This window comes from Lytechinus variegatus, chromosome 17 (assembly GCF_018143015.1).
Source record: "Lytechinus variegatus isolate NC3 chromosome 17, Lvar_3.0, whole genome shotgun sequence".
Classification (NCBI taxonomy): domain Eukaryota; kingdom Metazoa; phylum Echinodermata; class Echinoidea; order Temnopleuroida; family Toxopneustidae; genus Lytechinus; species Lytechinus variegatus.
The window spans coordinates 12,193,143-12,219,995 of record NC_054756.1 but is presented as its reverse complement, the minus strand read 5'-3'; the positions used below and the strand labels follow the sequence as shown (position 1 = coordinate 12,219,995).

The window sequence follows — 26,853 nt, the reverse complement described above, 5'->3', positions numbered from 1 at the left end:
AGTATTACTGAACATCCTATTAGAGTTTCATGTCACATGACCAAGGTCAAAGGTCATTTAGGGTCAATGAACTTAGACCATGTTGGAGGAATCAACATCAAAATCTTAACCTGAGGTTAAGTTTTTGAAATGTCATCATAACTTAAAAAGTATATGGACCTAGTTCATGAAACTTGGACATAAGGTTAATCAAGTATCACTGAACATCCTGCGTGAGTTTTATGTCACATGACCAAGGTCAAAGGTCATTTAGGGTCAATGAACTTTGGCCGAATTTGGGGTATCTGTTGAATTCCCATCATAACTTTGAAAGTTTATGGATCTGATTCATGAAACTTGGACATGATAGTAATCAAGCATCACTGAACATCCTGTGCGAGTTTCAGGTCACAAGATCAAGTTCAAAGGTCATGTAAGGTCAATGAACTTTGGCCATGTTGGGGTTTTTTGTTTAATAACCATCATATCTCTGTAAGTTTATTGGTCTAGTTCATAAAAAGTGGACATAAGAGTAACCATGTATCATTGAAGATCTTGTGCGAGTTAGAGTAGTTTTCAAAGTCAGCACTGCTACTATATTGAACCGCGTGATGCAGTTGAGACGGCCAGAGGCATTCCACTTGTTAAACATTTTGAATAGTATGTGAGGTCCAGCATGATGATTGCTTTAATAGTTGTCATGTTTGTGTTCCCCTTTTTTTGCAGAAAATCCAATAACAGTTGACATCTCAATTTATGAAGAATCCAAAGTCGTTGCGCTTGTTATTGGTCAGGATGTAAGACCGGTGTGTTTGGACGGGTATCTTCATCTAAATCATTTTGCTGACCTTGCCTGTAAGAACCTCGGCTACCAAAGAGCTGTAATGATTCAACGTGAAGAAGTCTGGCCGGAATGGAACCGATTTCTTTGGTTTCCAACTTGTAATGAAAGGAAGCTTAACGACTGCAAATTTTTTGCTTTTAAAACTACGTGTGATCATGTACTTGGGCTTTATTGCGACATAGGGGGTAAGTTCATTTCAGTGAGTGTAATTAGTATACATTGTATCTGTGGGGATATTCTTCCTTAAAAGTACATGTATTCAAAAATGCCATTCCTGTTTGGCCAGCATGGTTATATGGACATGGATAATATCGCTGTTTCCTCCAAAAGTTTGACCTTGAGCCCGACGCACACTACATGTATAAGATCGGTTGCGATCTGATTTTCAATTAAATTGTAACAACTCTATATATGGACATTTTGTAGTGATAGCTGATAAAGGTCTGCAAGCGTAGACTGTACAGTGCGTATCAAAAAAAGTTTACACTTAGAAAAAATCCTGTAAAATTATCCATTTGTAAATATCCTAAGGATTTTTCCACATTTTAACATTGGTACAGATCCATTGAAGCAAATGATGATGTAACTGTCGAAAAATATTTCCGTTTGTGTGAGCACCACTTACTTTTGAAAAGTTAGTGAAAATGATTTGCGCAGAACTCTGAAATAGTTATGCGAATAAAAGTAGATTTTATCATGAAGAACACGTTGGATTTAGCCAGTTAAATTGTTTTGAAGATATCTTTTACCTTTTAACTTGTTTCCTTGGCCAAAACACTTCGAAGAGTGCATTGCGCCCACCCCACTCCCCCACACACATATTTGCTTTACACTGAGCTGTGATTTACATGAAATGGCTTAGACTTCATTTTCATTTTGTTAATCATTGTCAAGCTTGGAAAAGGTGTGGAGAAACAAGTATTGAATAAAAAATGAAATGTAAACCCACTTTAAATAATAAAAACTTAGTGAGAAAATGCTGGAGATGTCTGATATAAACTTTTGTTCAGATTTAGTTATGTCCTCAGATCCAGCTGGCACAAAAAGGGTACAGGTTGTGCTTACTATAAAGGGTTGAAATCTCAATTTGGGTGGCAAAATTGTTACAAAATGCTTGAATGTATCTGTTTTATTTCAATTGACTAGAAGTGCAAGGGAAATGTATGAGAAATGTTTTGCAGGTTAAATTTGATTTTGCCCTTTCCCCTTGACACAGCGTGAAAACTAGCACTTCTGCGCAGATTTCTGTGAGCTTTACAAAAATGGACAGGACTCACTCAGGTGTAACATTCTGTCAAAACTTTTACTTTCATTATATAGATGAGACCCAAACCTAAGATTATACATGTATGTAAAAAATATACCCACATGTTGTATATTTTTTAATTCCCAGGGCTTTTTCAAAGTGTAAACTTTTTTTCATACGCAATGTAATATGCAATGTAATATTCTACCAAGAAGCCCTCGCTTCTACCAAAATGTCGCAGTGATATTTGTGCAGCTAACCTAATAAACCTCTATATATACATGTAATGTAGTTTTATCAAGAAATTACTACTGGTCTTTTATTTGCCTCCAATCAATTTTCTAACCACATTCAAACCTATAAAATATTGGCAATCAAAGTTTAAAATAATCATATATACATGTATATTAATGTTAAATACCATTGTATTTCTAGCCTGCCTTGACTAGGGTAAGAGCAAATTCTATTCCAATTCGCAATGATGTCTTCATCGGCTGTGGCTTAAGCCAAATTGCTCTTCACTCTGACTACAGAAGCAAAATTTGAATTTTAGTATTCCTAGCATCCCGCTGAACTTCAAATGAAATTTACACCTATGGACTTTAATATTTCATGTAAAATGCGACTTGTTCAAAAATTGCGCGCAATATTTCGCGTAGTGAGCACTGGGTTTGTATCGGACCGTATTCATACTGCAAAACACTTATTTGTCTAGTACTTGACTCGGCAATAACCTGGAGTGCAGGGTAACATTCTTTATTCTTAAAACATAGATAAGTGGTCATAAGTACACATGGTAGACAGGGATTTGCCTCAAGTGATGTGCAAGGGCATATATATCCACCTCCCAGGGGCCGTTTCGTAAGCTGTTCGTAAGCTAAGAGTGACTTTAAGATCCTTTGTGATCCTTTTTACGTGCTAAAACATTGTCAATGAACATTTTGGTGTACACCATTTAACACAAGAAAAGATCACCAGTCATTCTTAAGGTTTACTCTTAACTTTACGAACAGCTTTATTTTTTTTAATTGCGCCAGAGTAAAGGAATGGCGGCAATGAATGAACCCCAGATGCCAATGATGTCATAATCTAAAATGAGCTAGTTAATTTATTTTGCATATCCATTTTCAATGAAATTAACTTGACAATTAACATTAAAAAGTGTTTATTAAACAAATATAATGTATACTGGAAAGCAACCCTTGTACATGTAGGAGTATGACATTGTTGACGTCTGGATTCATTCATTGCAGTCATCCCTTACATGTACTTTGGCACGAATCAAAATTTACATCACTGCAAAGAATACCTCCTGATCATCCAAGCGTGAAGACATACGTGTACATGTACCAATATTATTGGGAAAAGATTCTCTTTCCAGCCATATATAATAATTATGCGTTCATGACATATTTTTTTCTTAAATTGGGGATTTGTGAGATGTCATTTTTTTTTTACTCACACATTATATATATCTTTGTCAAGGTAATTATACTGAATTTTCCAGATGCTCGGTGGGTTTGCTTGCAATGATTTCTGTTTTTGTCTCGCCCACCATACATAGTGAAGGCGAGACTAAGATCCAAATGTCGTCCGTCACAAACCTTATGACACATGATAACTCCACAACCGTAAGTTACTTTTCAACCAGACTTGGATGATAGATGGACTTGTGGGACCTGCATGTTATGCTGCAGGCAGAGGTCACATGATAAGGTCAAAGGTCATTTCAGGTCAACATTAAAGTTTACATGCAAGACTGTCTTATGACACCTAACTCCGCATCCATAAGTCACTTTTCACCCAAACTTAGATGATAGATGCACTTGGGGGACCTGCATGTTATGCTGCAGTCAGAGGTCACATGGTAAGGTCAAAGGTCATTTTTAGGTCGACGTTAAAGTTTACATGCAAGACTCTCTTATGACACCTAACTCTGCAACCGTAAGTCACTTTTCAACCAAACTTAGATGGTAGATGGATTTGGGGTACCTGCATGTTATGCTGCAGTCGGAGGTCACATGGTTAGGTCAAAGGTCATTTTTAGGTCGACGTTAAAGTTTACATGCAAGACTCTCCTATGACACCTAACTCTGCATCCGTAAGTCACTTTTCAACCAAACTTGAATGGTAGATGGATTTGGGGTACCTGCATGTTATGCTGCAGTCGGAGGTCATATGGTAAGGTCAAAGGTCATTTTCAGGTCAACGTTAAAGTTTACATGTACATGTAAGCCTGTCTTATGACACCTAAAGCTGCAACCGTAAGTCACTTTTCAACCAAACTTGAATGGTAGATGGATTTGGGGTACCTGCTTGTTATGCTGCAGTTGGAGGTCACATGGTATGGTCAAAGGTCATTTTCTGGTCAACGTTAAAGTTTACATGCAAGTCTCTCATACGACACCTAACTCTGCAACCGTAAGTCACTTTTCAACCAAACTTGAATGGTAGATGGACTTGCGGGACCTGCATGTTATGCTGCTGTCAGAGGTCACATGGTAAGGTCAAAGGTCATTTTCAGGTCAACGTTGAAGTTATCATGCAAGACTCTCTTTTTCCACAACCATAAGTCACTTTTCAACCACTTTTGGATGGTAGATGGACTTGGGGGACCTGCATGCTAGGGTCATTGTCGTCATGATATTTGTATTTTTTGTCAAATTTCTGTTTGAGCTCTACATATATCGAAATGACGGATGATGCGGTGGGTTCGGGGGATACATTGTACATGTACATGTGCTCGGCTGCGTGACCCACCGAGCATCTCTAGTTTCTTAATGATTTTTTTCTTCCTATTTTGTTTTAGTAAGTGTTAGCCTAAAAGGTGGAGAAGGTGACTATGATGGTCTGATTGAATTGAGCCTTGGGAATGGGTTAAACTTGACAGGAGGTGTACACAATGACCCAAAAGAATCATTCTACCACACAGTCTGTAAGGGTCTTGGTTATGAGAAGGCCGTGTACATGATGGATAATGCTCCTTTAGGCACATTATCCAACAAATTCTGGGAGGTTTCATGCCCGGAGGATGCAGCCGACCTATCGTTTTGCTTTATCAACAACGCTAGGCGGTTTGTAAATTCAGGAGGACAATTCACCAAGGGCGTGATCTGTAATGCAGGTATGTGAAGCAAGTGCCGGTGGATCTGATGTGTAATGTTTTAGTGATAGTAGTTATAATATTAATGATAATTATGATAACAGCATTTTGATGGGGCCTTTTCCTGGAAATGTACAAACCTTGTATGTACATAATTATGAAGAATTAGCAATGAAAAAAAATATTAATGTACATGTATTAAAGCCTGTGTATAGCTTTGGTAAAGGGTCAATAATGTGATTGATAATCGAATATCATGTAATATGACAGTCTTACTGAAGCGTAGAGACCGTTAGATATTTTTCCAACTGCACTTCTCTGAGAAAATTTCAAATATTCAAATCTTGGATATATATAGCGCCCTCTCTCGGCGATGCTTGTTTTAAATTAAAAAAATGGGCATTCAAGCACTTATCTTATAAATTTAGTGATTAGATATCCAAAAGTTACAGGCAAAGAACATATCTTGAAAGTTTCAGCCCATTCCATGATTTGGAATAGGATTTAATTGAAAGACAAAAACACACAGATAATTTAATTTGATCGGGTGACCCGATCAAGATAAATTTCCATGTAAAATCGCAAAATTTATCCTGTAAAACACATTTTCATTTTATATCCTCCACATCATAACTGTTATAGGGCATATCCATTCATATTAGCTAGCAATGAATTGGAATAGTGATAGGTGCATTTTGGTGGATTTACCAAAACTATACACAAGCTTTAACATATGCAAATGCAAATTAAAGAGAAATGCCAGTAGTTGCAGTGAACACTGATTTCATGTCTGTAAAGTCTGTAAAACCAGGCTTAATTGTCAGTACATCATCGAGGATCTAGATCTGGTACAGTTACATAAGCTGAAAAATGTTCACACTGAAGATCACCAAAACAGATAAGCGCAGGTGGGACAGTGTACATTATTATTGCTCTGACTGTCGGCCCGACGCTTGACCTGAATCCTGTGCTTATTTGCTATAAATTTCTCAGCAATTACACAATTTCTTCCAGAATCTTTTGGCACAATTTTTTTATTTATACAAACAGACACTTTAGTGGTCATTTCATTGGATTCTGTACAAATTCACTTTGATATCGTTACCACATCTGGCATTTACATTAAAGAATATTGAAAGAATAATGCTGGCAAGCGGGCGTTAATGGAAAAGTGTGTTCTTAGATTTTTCTTGAATATTTTGAGTGAAATTGTGATCTTTATAGACTTGGGGAGATTGTTCCATGCTCTTGAAGCAGCGGCTAGGAACTCTTTCTTTATAGTCTTATTGAAACTTTGATCAACAAGTGTATATCCAAGCAAAGACTAGCACATGCAAAACTTGTACATTGCATCACAGGCCTAATTCATTTCCCATAGACTCGTGTGTTAAAGTGGCACTTCAAAAGAATTCATAAAAATGAGGAGGAAATTCGAGGGTTGAATGTTTACTACCTGTGGATAGAATAAATGTCTGACATTCCATATCTTACCAGAAAATGGTACCTTGACTGGCTCATTTCAAAAATAAATCAGCATTTATGAAGACTACACCTGACGGGATCAAATTCATCACTTGATAGAGTAAAATGTCCCTCATTCTTCCTCCAGGAATAAAATAGTTCCAAAGTAGTGATATATCTTTCCAATTTCGAAAAAAGGAATACCCTCCCTAGAATCTGTGATAGACTGATTGTCAATCATACATGTATTCATTAATTTTTGTCGATCAGCATTATCAAATTTAAAAATATAGCTATGGGTTGGCTCGAATGAATATCTTTTGCCTGCCAGTTTTAGTTACATATAGGCCCGTGTGACCCTGTGTAAATTCTGAGTGAGAGAGCCTTCAGTACACAAGGCATGGGTAGGCTGCACATTCAGACCCTTATTCTCGAGTGAAAGGTTTGCACAGCAGACTTACTCTTACTTGCCAGCATTGGTTCGACGTCTTGGGATTGACATTAGATCATAGATTATGACTAGATTGCTTTTATACATGAATGAGATAACATAGGTGTGAGGGCAAATGACTGTTACGGGTTTTGAAAACGAGTGTAGCAGTCGTAAAGGTTGAGTCCACCCTAGAAAAATGTTGATTTGAATCAATAGAGAAAAATCAGACCAGCATACCAGTAATGCTGAAAATTTCATCAAAATCGGATGTAAAATGAGAAAGTTATGACATTTTAAAATTTTGCTAGTTTTTCACATCATGATATAATTATAGGCACAATGCAAATGAGAGAATTGTTGATGTCCTTCACTCACTAATCCTTTTTTTTTTTTTTTGAATTATACAATACTGTATATCATTTTCCACAGATTTGACAATAAGGACCAACTTGTTTGAATCATTGAATGTTAAACAATGGTAATTTGACATGTTCAGGGAGAAATGATTTTTTTTCACAGGACATTGAGGAGAAAATGAGAATATTTCATATTTCATGTAAAGAAAATTCAAAAGAAATAGTGAGATCAAGCTTTGTATCTCAAAAAAGGACAGCTCCCCCTCGGCCGCCCCCATGGATCCGCACCTGATAGAACCCCATGGTCTCGTATCATTTGACCCTTGGACCTCTCGATGACATTTGATATCTGATCATAATTTTACACACACTGTGGACTGTCGGACCCGCGGTCTATCGGACCCATGGTCTATCATGGCCGCAGTCTATCGGACCCGCTGTCCTTTGGACCCGTGATCTATCGGGATGTCCCCTGTAAATTAGCCACTGGTATTTACAAAATTTAGTTCATGTGATATCCGTCAAGGGCATATGATTTTGATGTCTGTACCATGGTATAAAAAGTAAGAAAATCAGTAACAAGGACAGTCAGTGGTCCAGTGTGTCAAAAATCCAAGATGGCTTCCAAAAATCAGAGTCTAAATCGACTGCTCTTACTCTTGCACTGTACATTGTACATGTAGGCGCTGCTTTTCCGACGGCGGCGTCAACACCAAATCTTAACCGAAGGTTAAGTTTTTGAAATGACAGCATAACTTTAATAGAAAGTATATGTACCTAGTTCATGAAACTTCGCCATAAGGATAATCAAGTATTACTGAACATCCTGCCTGAGTTTCATGTCACATGATTAATGGCAAAGGTCATTTAAGGTCAATGAACTTAGACCATGTTGGGGGAATCAACATCAAAATCTTAACCTAAGGTTAAGTTTTTGAAATGTCATCATAGCTTTAATAGAAAATGTATGGGCCTAGTTCATGAAACTTGGACATAAGATTAATCAAGTATCACCGAACATCCTGCATGAGTTTCATGTCACATGACCAAGGTCAAAGGTGATTTAGGGTCAATGAACTTTCACCAAATTGGGGATATCTGACCAGTATTGACATACCGTCATAACTTTGAAAGTTTATGGATCTGATTCATAGTAATCAAGTATCACTGAATATCCTGTGCGAGTTTCAGATCACATGATTAAGGTCAAAGGGTCAATGAACTTTGGCCAAATTAGGGGTATTTGTTGAATTACCATCATAACTTTGAAAGTATATTGGTCTAGTTAAAAAAAAAACTTGGACATAAGAGTAATCAAGTATTACTGAACATCCTGTGTGCATTTCAGGTCACATGACCAAGGTCAAAGGTCAATGAACTTTGACTATGAATGGGGGTTTCTATTGAATTACCATTATAAATGTTACTTTGAAAGTTTATGGATCTGACTCATGAAACTTGGACATACATTTATAATCAGGTATCACTGAACATCCTTTGCAAGTTTCAGGTCACATGATCAAGGTCAAAGGTTATGTAAGGTCAATGAACTTTGGCCTTGTTGGGGGTATTTGTTGAATTACCATCATACATGTATCTCAGTTTATTGGTCTAGTTCATAAAATGTGGACATAAGAGTAACCAACTACATGTATCACTGAACATCTTGTGCGAGTTATAGTAGTTTTCAAAGTCAGCACTGCTGCTATATTGAATCATGTGATGCAGGTAAGACTGCCAGAGGCATTCCACTTGTTAAGTAACAGCAGTCACTTTGGAACACATTTTTTGAAGCCAACTCGGATTTTAAGGCAAAATGGATAACTGCATATCATGGTAATAGTCCCAAAGTATTTTTTTGACCCTTGAAACCCTAGTATAGACACCAAAATAATATCCCCAAGTAACAGCAGTCATTTAAAACTCCAATTTTTAAAGCCATTTTAGCAATTTTTGGTCTGACATGCACTTACATAACGTTGCGTAAAACTTGAAAGTAAAAAGTCAGTGAGCAGTGCGGTCAAAAAATTTTGAGCGGTAAAAATATTGCGCAACTCGTGGGGGAGGGGGCCTCGGAGGCCCCCCCCCTCCGACCTGGATAGGGTTAAATTCGGGATTCGTAAGGTGTCAATTTTTTTTGCTTACACGTTACACCATATCTACATGTAGGAAATATTTTGAACAAACATGTAATTTTAGATGTTGACGTTGCCGGCTTTATATAGTTGCGATTGATCGGATCAGTTGCAATTCTACTCTACATGTAGATATCACAGTAAAAACCACTCTCCCTCCAACACCATTAAAAAAAATTTCGAATATGAGATAGGGTATGAAATATATTTCGTTACACGTATACATGTACATGTATGACCTCTAATATTAAATTAATGTCTTTACTTAATTTATACCACATATGCATGCAATCTTTAGCTGACGCATTACCGGTTCGCCTGATAGAAGGTGATGGAATTGGAACATCGACCGGAATAGTGGAAGTCAGGATTTTCAATGAGTGGACACCACTTAGGCTTTACTACATGTACATGGACCTCCCGTCAAATTTCGTTGGTGTTCTGTGTCTGCAGTTAGACTTTTCGCCATACATCTACAATATGTCCAGCATACACATAGACGACGATGGAGGGCACAATTTTCCGGCATATCAAGTGCAGTGTGAGACTAACGCTTTGGATCTAAGATCATGCCTCTTCAGAAACCATAAAAAGGTCAAGCATCATGAATACAAGATTCATATATCATGTAACCCAGGTAGGCCTAAGTAATAAATATTCAGTTCTTTTATAGCGCATAACACATATCAACGCATGTCTCTATGCACTTGGATGAAATTTATGAAAGAAATTAGAAAGTAAGTAAAGAGTGTGACTTGGGTACTGAATTCATTACAAGTTAAACAGACACTTCTTTTATAGGGAAGTCTTAAGACTTTATGGCCGAATTCACAAAAAGGTGGTTTTTAAAACCTATTTTACCGCTTACATTAAAAAATGTCCAATGCTGAGGCGCGCTTTTGTCACAGTGCGTCAAATTGACGCCTGTTGCCGTGGTTATCCACGCTATTTCATTCATGAGTCCTCTGTTTTTATTCATGAGTCCACTGCTCAAACAGAGGACTCGTGAATGAAATACCGTATCTAAACTTGGTAACAGGCGTCAATTTGGTGCACTGTGACAAAAGCGCGCATCGACATTGGACATAGATTTTAAACCACCATGTCACTTTTAACAAATGACCTTCCTCTGATCATGCGTAGAATCTTTTTTGATCATGCGCAGAAAGTAACTACGAACTGGCTTACAGTTATACATGTACAATCAATGTGGTATGCTACATGTACATGTAATAAATTTTCTTTTATTAAAAGGACAAGTCCACCCCCCAAAAAACTTGATTTGAATAAAAAGAGGAAAATTCAACAAGCATAACGCTGAAAATTTCATCAAAATTGGATGTAAAATAAGAAAGTTATGGCATTTTAAGTTTCACTTCATTTCACAAGACAGTTACATGTATATGCACATCTTGGTCGGTATGCAAATGAGGAACTGATGACATCACTCACTCACTATTTCTTTTGTATTTTTGTCTCACCTGCATAGCAGAGTGAGACTATAGGCGCCGCTTTTCCGACGGCGGCGTCAACATCAAATCTTAACCTGAGGTTAAGTTTTTGAAATGACATCATAACTTAAAAAGTATATGTACCTAGTTCATGAAACTTGGCAATAAGGTTAATCAAGTATTACTGAACATCCTTTTAGAGTTTCATGTCACATGACCAAGGTCAAAGGTCATTTAGGGTCAATGAACTTAGACCATGTTGGGGGAATCATCAAAATCTTAACCTGAGGTTAAGTTTTTTAATCATAACTTAGAAAATATATGGACCTAGTTCATTAAACTTGGACATAAGGTTAATCAAGTATCACCAAACATCCTGCATGAGTTTCACATCACATGACCAAGGTCAAAGGCAATAGGGTCAACGAACTTTGGCCGATTTGGGGGTATTTGTTGAATTACCATCATAACTTTGAAAGTTTTTTGGTCTAGTTCATAAAACTTGGACATAAGAGTAATCAAGTATCACTGAACATCCTACGCAAATTTCAGGTCACATGATCAAGGTCAAAGGTCATTTAGGGTCAATGAACTTTGGCCAAATTGGGGGTATTTGTTGAATTACCATCATAACTTTGAAAGTATGTTGGTCTAGTTCATAAAACTTGGACATAAGAGTAATCAAGTATCACTGAACATCCTGTGCGCATTTTAGTTCACATGACCAAGGTCAAAGGTCAATGAATTTTGGCCATAATAGGGGTATCTGTTGAAATACCATCATAACTTTGCAAGTTTATTGATCTGACTTTTGAAACTTAGACATAAGAGTAATCAAGTATCACTGAATATCCTGTGCAAGTTTCAGGTCACATGATCAAGGTCAAATGTCATGTGAGGTCAATGAATTTTTGCCACATTGGGGGTATTTGTTGAATTACCATCCTATCTCTGTAAGTGTATTGGTCTAATTCATAAAACGTGGAAATAAGAGTAACCAAGTATCACTGAACCTCTTGTGCGAGCTATAGTAGTTTTCAAAGTCAGCACTGCTGCTATGTTGAATCGCGTGATACAGGTGAGACGGCCAGAGGCATTCCACTTGTTGAAATGTCATCATAGCTGAGAAAGTATATGTATGCATGTAATGTAAGTAAGACATAATAAGGTAATAGTGTATCACTATTAAAAGATCCTGCCTGAGTTTAAGGACACATGACCAAGGTCAAAGGTCACCTAGGGTCAACAAATTTGGCCATGTTGGGGGGTATTCTTGGAATTATCATCATAACTTTAAAAGTTAATGAACCTACATGTACAGTATGTAGTGAATGAAACTTAAATATATGAGAGCAACCACGTATCCGTAAATAGCATGTGTTAGTTTCAGATCACATGGACAAGGTCAAAGGTCAACAAACTCTGACCATGTTGGGGGTATTTATGGAATTGGAATCATAACTTTAAAAGTTTATGGATCTACATGTCTGTATTTCATGAAATTTGGACATAAGACCAACCATGTATCCCTGAATATTATGTGTGGGTTTCAGATCACATGACCAAGATCAAAGGTCATTTGTTACGGTCAATTAACTCTAACCGTGTTGTATAATGTTGGATTGGCATCATGCATGGTCATTTTCAAACAAAAGTGGACATGGGGGTGAAAATTAAAACTTGCTAGAAATCAGAAGGCATCAATGGTTTTTTAAACTACATTTTCCATTTCAGTTGCATAAAATTACCCATTGTGTCTTGAAATACAGCGAATTTAGTGGAAGGGAAATTTATTGTTACAAAATGTTGATTTTTTCATTAAAATTCACATATTGCCTATCACATTATAAAATTTGAATTGGAAGCATATTTGTTGGTAAGATACAAGCTCTGTATTGTATCTAACTCCTTCATTGGTTAAAGGTCAACGATCGTATCATCTTCAAAACGGCTCTGCTCCACAGTACCATATTAATCTAATCAACAAATACACTACTGTCAGGTCCCTATGCTTCTCCAACTCTGTTTCCCTAGTTATTCCTAAATCCGTTATTAGACTTGGGGGGTTCGGGCATTTGCTCACGCTGGCCCTGTTCTATGGAATGATCTTCCCCTCACAATCTGTGAATGCACGTCCATTGATACATTTAAGCGTTACCTTAAGACTCGTCTATTCAATGCTTCCTACTCTTAATTGTTCCTAAATCTATTACTATTATATTTGTACTTCTTTCTTTCTTTCTTTCACTGCGCCTTGGGCACTCTGCCGAGTGGATTTGGCGCATTACAAATCACATATTCAATAAAAAAAAAATTCTGAAGTTTTTTTCTGAAAAAAAGTAAATCTTCAAAGTTTTCAAAACTGGTTGTTGTGTCACTCACATTTTAAAGACAAAAAGTTTTCTAGAGCTGTGTATTCTGAAAATTAATTTATCCTAGTACAGGATCAAGTACAGGTTTTCCATACCATATTGTATATACTTCAAGGTTCAATGTGTTAAGGTTAAGCTAGAATTAACTGTTAAAGTTGTGTCGTGTCACTCACAATGTCATGTCACTCACGGTCTCATATTGTGTATAAAAAAAAGGACATCAAATAATTTTTAAAGCATTTTCATAATTAAAATTCAGGGATGGAATCAAAATGTTGCTCCTGACATCATTTAGGCCTATGTTAGGCTAATATTTTTTCCTTTCTCCCAACTTCACCCCTATCAATGGAAATATTGAATTTGACGTTGAGTTCATCTAGTACTTTCTTTCCTCCATTTGTGTGAAGGCTCATATCCTAATTCATATTTTGATGATATACTGAGATTAAGAATATGTAATCAATCAACACAAATTTGAATATTTTTTGAAGAGAGAGAAAAAAAATTTCCCTTCTGATTAATCAAAATTAACAATTTTTGCCACAATTTTTTGCAAGAACATCTCAGGTGAGAATATTTTATACTGAGATTTGAAAGAGTATTTGGATATTGCTTGAAGTAGCTACATGCCTGGTTCAAAATCATTCTTTGTTCGGCCACCATTCATACCACTAGTGATGAACTAGGGTCTGCACAGCAAACTACCGTGAGCAGGCCGATGTGGGTTCAGAGCAGATTTGTATTACACACAACAAAATGATAAAGTGAATTATTATATGTAGGTCCCAACAAGTCCCAACCAAGACCGAATTTGCATTTGAACAACTTTGGTGAGTTGCCATGTTTTCATTTAGTTAATTTTTTTTTTTTGGGGGGGGGTACCCTGGTTAGAACTGAGCTGGACCTCATGGGGAAAAAGCTATGGAGGTATGGGGGGAGTATTTGATGGTTGGGGATGCGGAATTGAATTTCAGTGTAACATCCAAGGGCTCAGCAAAGGAAAGGCTAATGACCTGTAATTGGAGGTACATGTAATACAAACAGACTGTGCTGTGGCTTTTTTGCAAGAATCAGGTACTGACTATGCGTCTTTCACCTCGTGGCTTTCCATGTATTACCTGTGGTTTGGTTTATTATCAAATATGATAATTAGCCATGAAAAGCAGCTTGCAAGATTCCTGCTGAATTGTGGCTCTGAATCGTGGTACAGTGCCCTTGGAGGGTCCACATGCAAGCAGTGTTTAGGAGAAAACCATTGCTTGACAAGTCGAACTTGATCCCTATTAAAGTTTCGCAAGGATTTGCTATAAATAGTCCATCGGAAGTGTGCAGCTAAGTAACTGTGGTTTGGTACAGTGTACGAAAAAACGCCATTGAAGCTGCCAAGTCCTATTTGGACAATGCCTAAAATATTAAAGGAGGATAATCCAATATTTCAATACATGACACCATTGACTACCAGACCATGCCAAATGATGCGAATGACTATTGAAAATACCCCTTTCTTACAAGGAAAAATTATTGTGGATTCTGAATTGTAAACCTGTAAACTGTCATATACAGATAAGGAGAAAGAGTAAAGTTTTGAATGACATCAGGCCACAAAAAGAATGTTTGAGTTGATGTCAATGCCAAGACCACATAACACCTCCTTCAAGTGCCTACTCCTCCAAAGAGGAGAGTGGTAGAAGCCCGAGTATGACAAAAATGCGGTATGGTATAGGGAATGTGAGTTGATGGGCAAATATGACCATAAACCAAGAATCATCTATGAAGAAGGCATTTGTTATGTAATTGGGCTGTTTTTGGGTCATGTCACTCACGTTTTGGATGTCGTGTCACACACAGTATGTGTAGGGTACCATTTTCCATAGTGAAGGTTTGATTGATTTTGACTATTTGTGTTAGATAGGTACACTATATACATGTGTGCACATGTACGGGTACTTACAGTACTCCTGGACGGCTACTTGGGCACAAATCCAATCATATAAAGTGGTAATGATCAGAAACCCATGTCCAAAATTTGTCGTGTCACGCACCATTTTTCAATCATATCTACAAAACAAAATTGTAGCATTCAAATCAAACTGGTAGTGGCTGATGCCAGTCCTTACATTGTTTATCGATTGATTCACAACCTTTAAGTTTAAAGATATGAGCCCTTAACCCTCTCCGATTGTTGTGTCACTCACATTTGAAAATGACCACATGTAATTTAGAAAGTTTATGGATCTACATGTACATGTAGCTCATGAAACAGACATAAGGGTTATCAAGTATGATTGATTGTTTTGCACATGTCTTAGGTCACAAAATCATGGTCAAAGGTCATTTTGGGTGAATGGACATAATATTTCATTATCAACTTCATGTACATGTATTTTCTTTCGTGGATAATTATTCAATAGCTGTTTTCAAAGTCAGTATTGCTGCTATATCAAATCGCGTAATGCAGGCAAGGCTGCCTGAGGGTATGCTTTTTCAAGTTCAATAGAAATTTCAAAATTCATTCAAGGGGACAAGGGAACAGAGTAGAGTTATGGGGCTGAGCAGGTCTGATCAACATCTACTTTCACTCACCCGCATTGTTTCTCATCTTCCAACTCTAGATTTCAAGGGAATTTAGCACCAGGGGGGTGTTTCACAAAGATTTAAGTATGACTTAGAGTCGCACTTAAATGCCGAGTTGCGTACGGTATGAAAGGCTTGACCGCATTGGTCAGATCGTGCCATGAGGACGCGCATTACCGCGTATCTATCAATAAGATTGCGTGTTGCATATCATCTACGCGTCGGCATTTAAGTGCGACCTAAGTCATACTTAAATCTTTGTGAAACACCCCCCTGGTCAGTTGCTTCTTACACACAGGAATCCTGCAGTTTCTTAAATCACAAAATCCTACCATTTGTAAAAGAAACAAAGGGAAAGCATTAGCTGATGCGAACATGTACATGTACACATATCACACTTTCCGGAAAACGAATTTCATGTTTACACATGCTTGCAGGACTCCTATGTGAATGACACGGTCAAACTGTCCACAATACGGTGTCACCTTGACCTTGTAATGTGTTTCGTTCATGTTGTAGAACCGTTTAACCATTGCAACCTGAAGGATGCACTGTATCCTTGTGATGCGAGAAATGGTGGTTGTTCGCCTAATGGTACAAAAGATGTCATATGCTGGTGCAAGGATGGTTATACTCTTGACACCGATGGACACACCTGTAAAGGTAAGTGGGCACCAATGGTTGTTTATGTTCACTACAGGCTTAACACAACATGGAACCCTCTTGCCCGTATTTACAAAGATGGTGTTTAAAACCCATGTTTTATTTACATGTACATTACATGTAGATTTCCTGTATAAATTACGCATATTTACCGCGCACATTGAAAAATGTACAATGCTGATGCGCGCTTTTGTCACATTGTGCAAAATTGACGCCTGTTGCCGTGGTTAAGAACGCTATTGTATTTGTGAGTCCACTTTCTCTTCAAACAGCATATTTAACCATGGTAGGCATCAATTTTGCGCACTGTAATGAAAGCGCGCATCAGCTTTTGACCTTTTTGATATGCGCGGTATTAAGTATAAGCGTATTTTATACAGGGAATCCACATAAACCACAGGTTCAACAAAGATTCAAGATCAGACATGTGAGAAAACACTTGAGGGTTTTAATCAAAGGGTTAACTTAAGGTTAAGGTGGTCACAGGGTTAAGGTGGTCTCCAATTAAGAGTGCGTATGGATAGACTTCATCAGTAGCGCTTCATGTTCTTTAGAATAAAACATGATGTAGCTGCACAGTTACAGCTAAAGAACAAAGATAGACTTCATCAGTAGCGCATCATGTTCTTTAAAATAAAACATGATGTAGCTGCACAGTTCAATACAGCTAAAGAACAAAGATAGACTTCATCAGTAGTGCTTCATGTTCTTTAGAATAAAACATGATGTAGCTGCACAGTTCAATACAGCTAAAGAACAAAGATAAAAAGCCCCTGCAACTGTCAACTGGAACTCCAGCCTACTGGGCTCTGTGTGAATCTGACTCCGGAATTTGCAATCAGAGTTATAGGCCCGAATTCACAAAGGTGGTTTTGAAAACCCATGGTTGAGTCCATGGTTTATGCAGATTTCCTGTATAAATTACGGTACGCTTAATTTAGCACGTATAGAAAAAATGTCAAATTCTGATGCGCGCTTTTGTCAGTGCGCCAAATTGACGCCTGTTACCATGGTAAGATACGCTATTTTATTCATGAGTCCACTGTTTGAAGAGTGGACCCATGAATAAAAACAGTGAACTCATGAATAAAATAGCGTATCTTACCATGGTAACAGGTGTCAATTTTGCGCACTGTGACAAAAGCGTGCATCAGAATTGGACATTTTTTTTTTATACACGCGCCCTGTACGTGCTAAATTAAGCGTAATTTATACAGGAAATCTGCATAAACCATGGACTCAACAACCGTGGGTTTTCAAAACCACCTTTGTGAATTCGGGCCTATGAGTCTCCCCATTGGCTAATTCCGTAATGCTTATCCCCAAGGATAGCGAGAGGCTTGATAAATGGAAAGTAGTTTGAGGTAGCGCACGTTTTTCATCTTTGTTCTGTGTGGCTATAGTACATGTGATCATGACCCCTAAACTTGAACTTTCACAAGAGGTCATTGCTATTCATGAGAACACAAAACTCCCAAGTTAAAATTGTGTTTACATGCACTATCTCTCGATCAGAGACCACTCACTGCTCTAGGTTTTGCTAATAACTGGGGGGGGGGGGGAGGGTTGACTAAATCCCCCTCAAGATTTTTTGTGATAAATCCTCCGCGCTTATTTTTTTCCGCCTTGCTCAAAAACTTGTTACTCTGAAGTCTTGCGCAACGTTTCAGACCAGAATTGTGACCCCCCGGGTACACGGTTCCAAAATCATGCAACAGTTTGTAAGTGCACGCAGACCCCAAATTGCTCAAACACATGCATTTCTGTATAAATCCAATATTAATCTTTTAGCCAAAATTGAAAAATTCATAAATGTTTTATCATCTTTTCTTTTACTGTTTACCGGGGTAATCACTTTCATCTTTATTATGGTCAAAAGAAAGTCCCTGACAATTTCCATTGAAAAAAACAAAAATTACTGGTAAAAAAGAAAGAAATGCATATTTAGAAAACAAGAAAATAAATGTGATGTTGATTTTTTTTAAAAGTTCATTTGATCGGATCTCTATAAAGAGTCTGTGAACCAAAAATTAGCATTTTAGGGGCATTTTTTAGTTAAGTATATGTAGAGCAAATTTCGGATCTTACGCATAAACTAGCAATTGATTAGCAATGAGATCTTTCAGGGGAATTTGATCTTATAGTTTTGTAGATTATGCAATGGTTATGGGCGACTGGCATGCCAGTTTTCGTTGTAATTGCACGATCGACGGCCACGATCATAAGGGGGGGGGGGCTGAATCATCAGCCCCCCTCCCCGAGTCGCCCTGAGGCGTCGGAAATAGCCCAGTCTATTTTAGGTCAATCCTTGCTGGAGTATAAAAAAAAAAACTACTTATTTTTTATTACATAAACCTCGAGTGTGTCCTTACACGCCTCCATGTTATCTCTAAATTATCCTCAAAGACTTAGTTCTCAAGTATAACTTGGTCTGTAAAGGCTGATCATTTGAAAAAAATATATATAATGTGATGTTGTGAAAGAGAATGTGCAGATTGTAAAATCTTTATTAAAAGTCTGTTGTTTTTTTTATTGCAAACCCCCAGAGTCTATAACAAAGGCTCGCTTCTTGAATAAGACTGGACCTAGAGAAGGCATTCCGGAGTTGTTTTATGGAGGACATTGGTTCTTGGTACATTACCCACGTGACACCTATATTTCATATCAATTGAGAAGGAACTACGATGCATTGTGTCAGATGCTTGGTTTCAAAGAAATGCTCCGAATATCCGGAGAGGATGAATTTAAATTTCAAGAACAAATTTTTCTGAGCCAAGTGATATGTTCTGACGATGTAACATCTTTACAAGACTGCAAAAGGTATTCCTCCCAGTCTCTATTGTCTACGGGAGATTCAATTTTGCGTCTCTTATGCTTGTCAGGTGAGTGCCTTCAGTACGGGAGGGGGTTATACATTGTACGTTTGTGCTACGGTCGAGACCCCTATTTTCAGCTTAAATTTCCATTCCAGAACACCAATGATTTAGAGAGTCATTATGATAGATTTCCCCATTCCACAGACCCTCAAATTTGTGATATTCTTTTTCCAGTGTCGGCTCAGAACTGTCAAGTCTATCTTGCAACTTTTGAGACGAAATTCTGGACAGCAGGGTGCGCAGTTCCCTACATGTAGTTATGTAACATTAAAGTGAATGACGGAACCAAAATCGCTCAAAAACATGATTATATGTGCAAATATTGGATGTAGCCCAAATTGGGAAATGTACGCTGTATCTTTATTTTTACTAAATACAGACTAAAAGCAATTGATTTTATGTTATTCATGACATAGTGTTATCGATTTCCATAACAAAACGAAAAAACATTTAATTAAAAAAACAAATAAATAGTTACATAAGTTTAAAAAAATACTTAAAAAAAAGTGATACCAGAGACTCCAACCCCAAGCACCTTCTGATCTGGAGATTCTCCCGCCTGGATCCCCTAGCAACTGGAGAGTCCAACTTGATGGGCGCGAGCGCAAATCACTACTGCGAAGCAAAGCGCGAAGTTCCTTGCGGCTGGCTGCGCGGGTCTCGGGACCCACTTAACCCTTATTAACCCTAATTCTCCCAAGGGGGGGCATAATGGCTCCCCCCTCGATATTTTTCGCGATATATCTGCTGCGCAAATTTTTTTACCTCGGCGCGCACTCATTTTTTGTCTCACCTGCGAAGCAGAGTGAGACTATAGGCGCCGCTTTTCCGACGGCGGCAACGGCGGCGGCGGTGGCGGTGTCAACATCAAATCTTAACCTGAGGTTAAGTTTTTGAAATGATGTCATAACTTAGAAAGCATATGGACCTAGGTAATAAAACTTGGCCATAAAGTTAATCAAGTATTACTGAACATCCTATTAGAGTTTCATGTCACATGACCAAGGTCAAAGGTCATTTAGGGTCAATGAACTTGGACCATGTTGGAGGGATCAACATCGAAATCTTAACCTGAGGTTAAGTTTTTGAAATGTCATCATAACTTAGAAAATATATGGACCTAGTTCATGAAACTTGGACATAAAATTAATCAAGTATCACTGAACATCCTGCATGAGTTTGACGTCACATGACCAAGGTCAAAGGTCCTTTAGGGTCAATGAACTTTGGCCGAATTGGGGATATCTGTTGAATTCCCATCATAACTTTGAAAGTTTATGGATCTGATTCATGAAACTTGGACATAATAGTAATCAAGCATCACTGAACATTTTGTGCAAGTTTTAGGTCTCATGATTAAGGTCAAAGGTCATTTAGGGTCAATGAACTTTTTAGGGTCTTGCGCATCTTTTGAGACCAAAATTGCGACGCCAGGGACACAGTTCTAAACGCAACTCTAAAAATCATGCGCAACTTGATTTTCAGCCAATCGGCAGCGTGCATTTTGGACTTGCGATTGATCTTTTTTTACCTGCGTTTAAACGCAACTCTTTCTGCAACGGAGCCTTGAAATTACACCACATTTTGTAAGTGAATGTCAGACCCGAAATTGTTCAAAAACATGATTCCGTGTACAAAGTCAAATGAATGCAAATTGTGTTTTCAACCAAAAATCATACATGGGTGTAGATGTATGATTATTATTACTTTTCTTGGTTTAAATGGATTTATTTTATGCTATTTATGATCGCAGAAGGGTCCCTGACAAAGTTCATTGGAAAAAACAATAAAAAACAAAGGTTTAAAAAAAACAAAGAAATACATAAGACAATAAAAAACAATAAAATACATAAAAAATTAATCATATGTTTGCAATTTTTTAGATATTTGTTTGGAATGTAATAATTGATACTTCAAACAAAAATTAGCCTTCTACTAGTAACTGTACATGCAGCTATATAAATGGAATTAAAGGAAAAAACATACACAAAAAACAAAATTTAGGGCAAATTTCATATGCTTATTTGCATAATTTATTAAATAAAAATATAAAGAATTAATTTTGAAAATTTTACCATACAGTCTTTAGTTTACATCCGGCTCTACTCACGTGCAAATTTTCGCGGCGATTGTGCGATCAGCGGCCGAGATCTGGCCCCCATCTTACAAAGAGTTATAATTGATCCGATCAATCGTAACTCTATGGAAATCCATCAGTGTCATAATTTTTCTACAGGAAATTTTAAAATGTCCAAAGGAGAGCTCATACCAAATTGTCAAAAAAATCAATGAATTTATGGATATACGTTCATATCTAGATTTTCTTTTGAACAAACATGCTGTATGCTGACTTTGCTGGCCTTCAATGGTTGCAATTGATCGTATCATTCACATCTCTTTGTAAGACAAGGATTTACAAAGAGTTACGATTGATCCGATCAATGACAACTATGGACGGCCAGCAACGTCAATATGTATTATGCATGTTTGATCATTTATTTTCTAACTCTGATCATGTATATTCATGGCGTCTGGAAAATTCTTAATGCTTCTCTTTTGTTTACAAAGGACATTGTGCATATTTCCTGTGGAAAAAAATTATGACACTGATGGATATCCATAGAGTTACGATTGATCGCATCAATCACAACTCTTCGTAAGACGGGCCTCTGGTCTGAAATAGCCCAGTTAAGATAGGATTAAGGGTCCTGGAATGCGGGCCTTGGAAGTACTAGTTTAAGATGCTCTCTCGTGCATGCTGCATGTACGTGTATCTCAGGTTAATTTGTCAGTAAATGTATATGATGCCACTTAAATGGTGAATAACAATCCAAGGAATCAAATCATACATTTTGGATAAAAAAACAAGTTCATTTCATACATGTATATCATCGCATGACGCTCTACCTAACTTGAATATCGGCTTGGATATGAAAATTCAATTTCAGTTTTTAAAAAGGTGTTTGGGCGGGAGAAATATCATTTTAAGCCCGAGACACAGGGCCTGGGTGGGAGATATTAAATCCCTAGGGGGAGAATGGGATATTTTGTGAAAATGGGCATGAGATCTCCCACCGAAAGCGGGAGAGTTGGAGTCTCTGTAATACATGCGTCTTGGGCTGAATGCTGTACATGTATAGTCCTACCACTATGTTTGTTTCTTCCTTTATAGCTGATGGCTTCAGGATTCGCCTCACTGGCTCGTCGTTTCCAAATCGGGGGAGAGTTGAGATTGCTGTGAATGAGGAGGAGTGGGGAGGCATATGCAAACCTTCAGACATGTCCAAGTCTCATATATACGCGGCTGCTTTCTGCAAACATCTCGGGTTCTCTACTTCTCTTGCTGAATTAACAGAAGCCCAGGGATCACAGGGTCTACCTGTATTTGCTGATCAGATAAGGATTCCTATTTACATTTTAAACTCATTCAACCTCTCGTTGAGTTTTCAGAAGGAAAGAGACGATTGCCAGACTCACTTGGGTGTTGTATGCACAGGTAAGAATAATAATTTAGTAAAAAGTAGTTTGCCAATTTACTAAAACATAAATTAAAGACTATAGAATATTAGGCTGAAAGGCCTAGTAAATGCTGGTAAATATGTCAGTGTGCCTTAAAAAAAATTCCAACCAAGATGATCATCCAATTGTTACCAGTTTTAACGCCCATCAATTTTTCATTTTGTTTCTCTTTGAACAAATATAAAGTTTCAATATGTTTTAACTGGAAGAATTAGATTAGTTGATGTCCTGTTCTTAATAACAGGCATGTGTTCGATAGTAGTTCCGGTTGGTCCAAAGGGACAGATCATCTCATGTCATCTGGACCAACTGAAGAGGGAACAATGTCCATTGGGATGGATGGATGAGTTTCAGTAAGGACATTATCACCCAATTGAACTAAACTTGTTCATCTTTCTTTCTCTGTCTCTATCTCCCTGTGTGTCATTTTATCATCATAGATTATGAATTTATTTCATTTCTCCCCTCCCCCCCCTCTCTCTCTTTCTTTCAAAAGAAAAAGAACACATCAAGACTCGGTTGCTGCTTTCTTCTCAAATGGTGCAAGAAGGAACACCACAGGTGTTTCTTGAAGAAAATAACACCTGGGCCGATGTCTGTATGGATGATTATGAGATTGCGGACTGGTTCTGCGCACAACAGGGATACTCGGGTTTACTTTCATATACGCCACCGAATACAAAAATGACTTCAAAATACACATACGAACATTCCAAAGTCTATGGATATTTCATTAGGAGATTAACTTGCTCTCCTCCAAAATTGATCTGCAATAATGGTAAGTCTGTCTTTACTTTTTTTTAAACCAGTCCCTAAAGCAATCCTGGTAGGAATAGGTTGCCAATTGAATAGATGTTTCTTTAAAGAATTTTGATTTCATTTGTGTATGATTTATATTCATATTATGGCTGGAGAATATTTCGTAATCAGGTCCAGAGAGAGATACGGAACCTGAAGACTACTAGGACGAGTGAAGCATCTGAAAGCTGAGAATCCTGCCAGTTGGTATTGTACAATGCCTACTTAGCTTGTTGTTCTCGAGCAAATTAGAGGCTGAATGTCAAACATTTGTACCGTTGCCCACAAGACGTATCTTCCAAAATGTACCCTCCAAAATTTACGGTTGCACGGCTTTAGGAGGTGACATCACAATACGATTTAATTCATTGCGCTCAGATAAATGAAAGAATAAACGCATATAAGCCTGCTGGCTAAAATGTGCAATGCTGCCCAAGGTCATGTGCGCTTGTGGTATTTTGCTTTTCGCTTTCAGTTTTTGTGCTCCCTTTTCATAGATTACTGCAGGTAAAAACTCTTGGATTTTTGCTAAATTCTGAGGCGCTGTACAACACAAATAGCGAGTATTCTTATTCGTGCGATGGTGCAAGATTTTCCATTCGGTGAAAGAAGGAGACACTCTGATCAACTTGGCTAATGCCTCGTTGAATAGAGCATCTTTCTTTCACCTCATACGAAATCTCGCACCATCGCACTCAGCCTATTTGCTATTTGTATACAAGCATATAAGGCCTTGTTTATGCTTCCACTTTTCAGGCCAGAATCATCGTTTTCATACATGTACGTGATTTAACACGGTTGTGTCCATGCTTACTTTAACTTTATCAATGTTTCAGAACGGCGTTGATAAGCTTGGAAACGTTGTTTGACCAGAATCAGGGTTTCTGGGAAAGTATAAACAGGACCGCAATTGTAAACCTCTTTAAATGACGTCATTTAGTACATGATATGAAAATCTGTGGACAAATAGTTGCATGGGGACGGAATCACCGTCTCATCTGTCCCGGTTCTCATAATGACCAATGTATATTTTTCATGTATGATTATTAAGTGATGTATACTATGTATTGCTCTAATTTGCCATCACAATGAGTGTTGAGGTATTTACAAAAAAAACAACTTGAGTCATGCTGAGGAGACATCGCTCAGCCAAAAGCCCCAGTAGCATGAACAAATAGATGTTTTTTTTTTATTTTCTTATGTACGCTTTAATAATTTTTAATTTATCTTACTATTAACCTCACCATGGTGATTATTCTATTGCTACATGTATGTCAAGTAGCTCCTTGCAATTATTTTGAGTATCCAAATTTGTTCAAAGTTGAAAATAAAACCTTTTGAGAAAGGGCGCGCCCAATTTGACCTCGCTTTCCTGCTGAACGAAAATTGCGATGCGAAGGCAGCTGCAGATCCCGATGTACATATGTAGTCTCTGAAATATTAAGCATAAACAGCACCTCCAGAACCATGTTTGCAATTGGCGTTCTGAAATGACGTTATAAAAAATGCTGATTCGGTCTACGCAATGGAAGCATGAATACACCCTAATGGTATTATAGGAGTCCCCGTTTTGAAGTGATTATGATTCATGTTATAAAGCTTATTCTGAAGATTTGGACGCACATACAGCAGGGAAAATTAAATCCTTCGCAAATGTACATGTAAATGCAGATATTCCACCACTCTACAGAAATGCCTTGCCTGCATACCTATCTTCACTTAAACCTCATAACTGTTTGCCAGGTATTCAATTCATACTTGGTATTAAAGCAGTCGAAAGCCTGATTTGTGCCACAAGCCTGGGGAAAACCCAGAAGAGTGAAAATATTGTTTGGTATTAACCGTTTGGGCCATGACCTGGCTCTGTGCTTGAATTATTGGAAGGTGAAAATTGTGTGAAAATTTATATTGTATGCTTCTTACAGTACGTTTACTGTACTTGTTGCAAAGCATTGATAGGGAACGAAATTGCATGTATTTCATTATTATTTGAGGTCTGCTGATTATTATGAATCAATGGAGTACCAAATATGTTGGAAAATTGAAGCACTCCTGTTGGAATAATTTGTTTCTCACAATTAGCTATTCATAGTTGAAACCAGATTTTAATTGAAAAGGGAGTTCAGAATAAGTGTTTTTTTTTTTTGAAATTGAAATGGTTTATTAACAAAATTTCATTGCATCCGAAGGCTGAATTGCAAAATTCTGTACAAGGTAAAACACAAAATATCAATGACCATAACAAAATGACAAGGAAAAGTAATGAAATAAATGTTATAAAATGTTTTAAAAAAGAATAGAGTAGAATAATTGTGAGATAACAGTAATTTTGGATATTTGTAATGACAGTATGATTTATGTGGATAAAGTTAATGAAATAAAAAACAGATTATAAACAGATGGTATTTCTTTAAAGAATTGAAGATAAAGTATAACTGCCAGAATAAGGGGGAAAATGAAAAGGATGTCGATAAGGTTGGTACATGTAGAACTGAACAGGATTTTTAATGAGTGTATAAAGTGTAAATTAATCAGGTATACAGGTCTGGCTTACATGGAAATAACAAGAGACATAAATCTAATGATTGCTTAAATAGTTTCTGGCTATACATGTATGAACATGGATATTGAACGATTATACCAAGATGGGATACAACCACTATGTCCATTGAAAACAAGCAATGATAGATGTATTAAAAGTAATATTGAACGTATGTAAGCTTTATTATCATTATTTTATTGCTACTTTTTACTGTACAAAGAGTTGTAAACAAAATTGAAAGTATTAAATGGAAGCATCATAATATCAGACAATGTAGCATATTAATTTTGTTTTGTATAGAATTGATTATATATAATTTGGGTATTGAAACACATTGATTGCTTGTTCAGAAGTCGCATCATGTATTGATTGAATAGGCATGTGTTAATTAATCATAGATTTGGAAATTAATTTTTCTTCATTTGATTGTTGAGTAGTTGGACCATGTACATGTACATGTAATAGGACTTTGAATCTCGGGTCATTTGTTGGTGAAAGGCA

General features: G+C 37.3%; 1 protein-coding gene across 9 annotated transcripts in view; it reads left to right on the top strand.

Annotated features, from left to right (window-relative positions):
* The window catches only part of LOC121431006, a 111,898-nt gene that overhangs the window by 59,682 nt on the left and 25,363 nt on the right, over positions 1-26,853 (top strand). For 7 of the 9 annotated variants that reach the window (XM_041628457.1, XM_041628459.1, XM_041628460.1 and 4 more), the window contains exons 11-17: positions 706-1,008; positions 4,879-5,193; positions 9,856-10,194; positions 16,474-16,617; positions 19,164-19,499; positions 22,666-22,989; positions 23,509-23,790. In XM_041628457.1, coding sequence (XP_041484391.1) covers positions 706-1,008; positions 4,879-5,193; positions 9,856-10,194; positions 16,474-16,617; positions 19,164-19,499; positions 22,666-22,989; positions 23,509-23,790 — 2,043 coding nt within the window. The remainder of the gene's footprint in view (positions 1-705; positions 1,009-4,878; positions 5,194-9,855; positions 10,195-16,473; positions 16,618-19,163; positions 19,500-22,665; positions 22,990-23,508; positions 23,791-26,853) is intronic. The other 2 variants (XM_041628463.1, XM_041628464.1) reach the window with 2 other exon arrangements.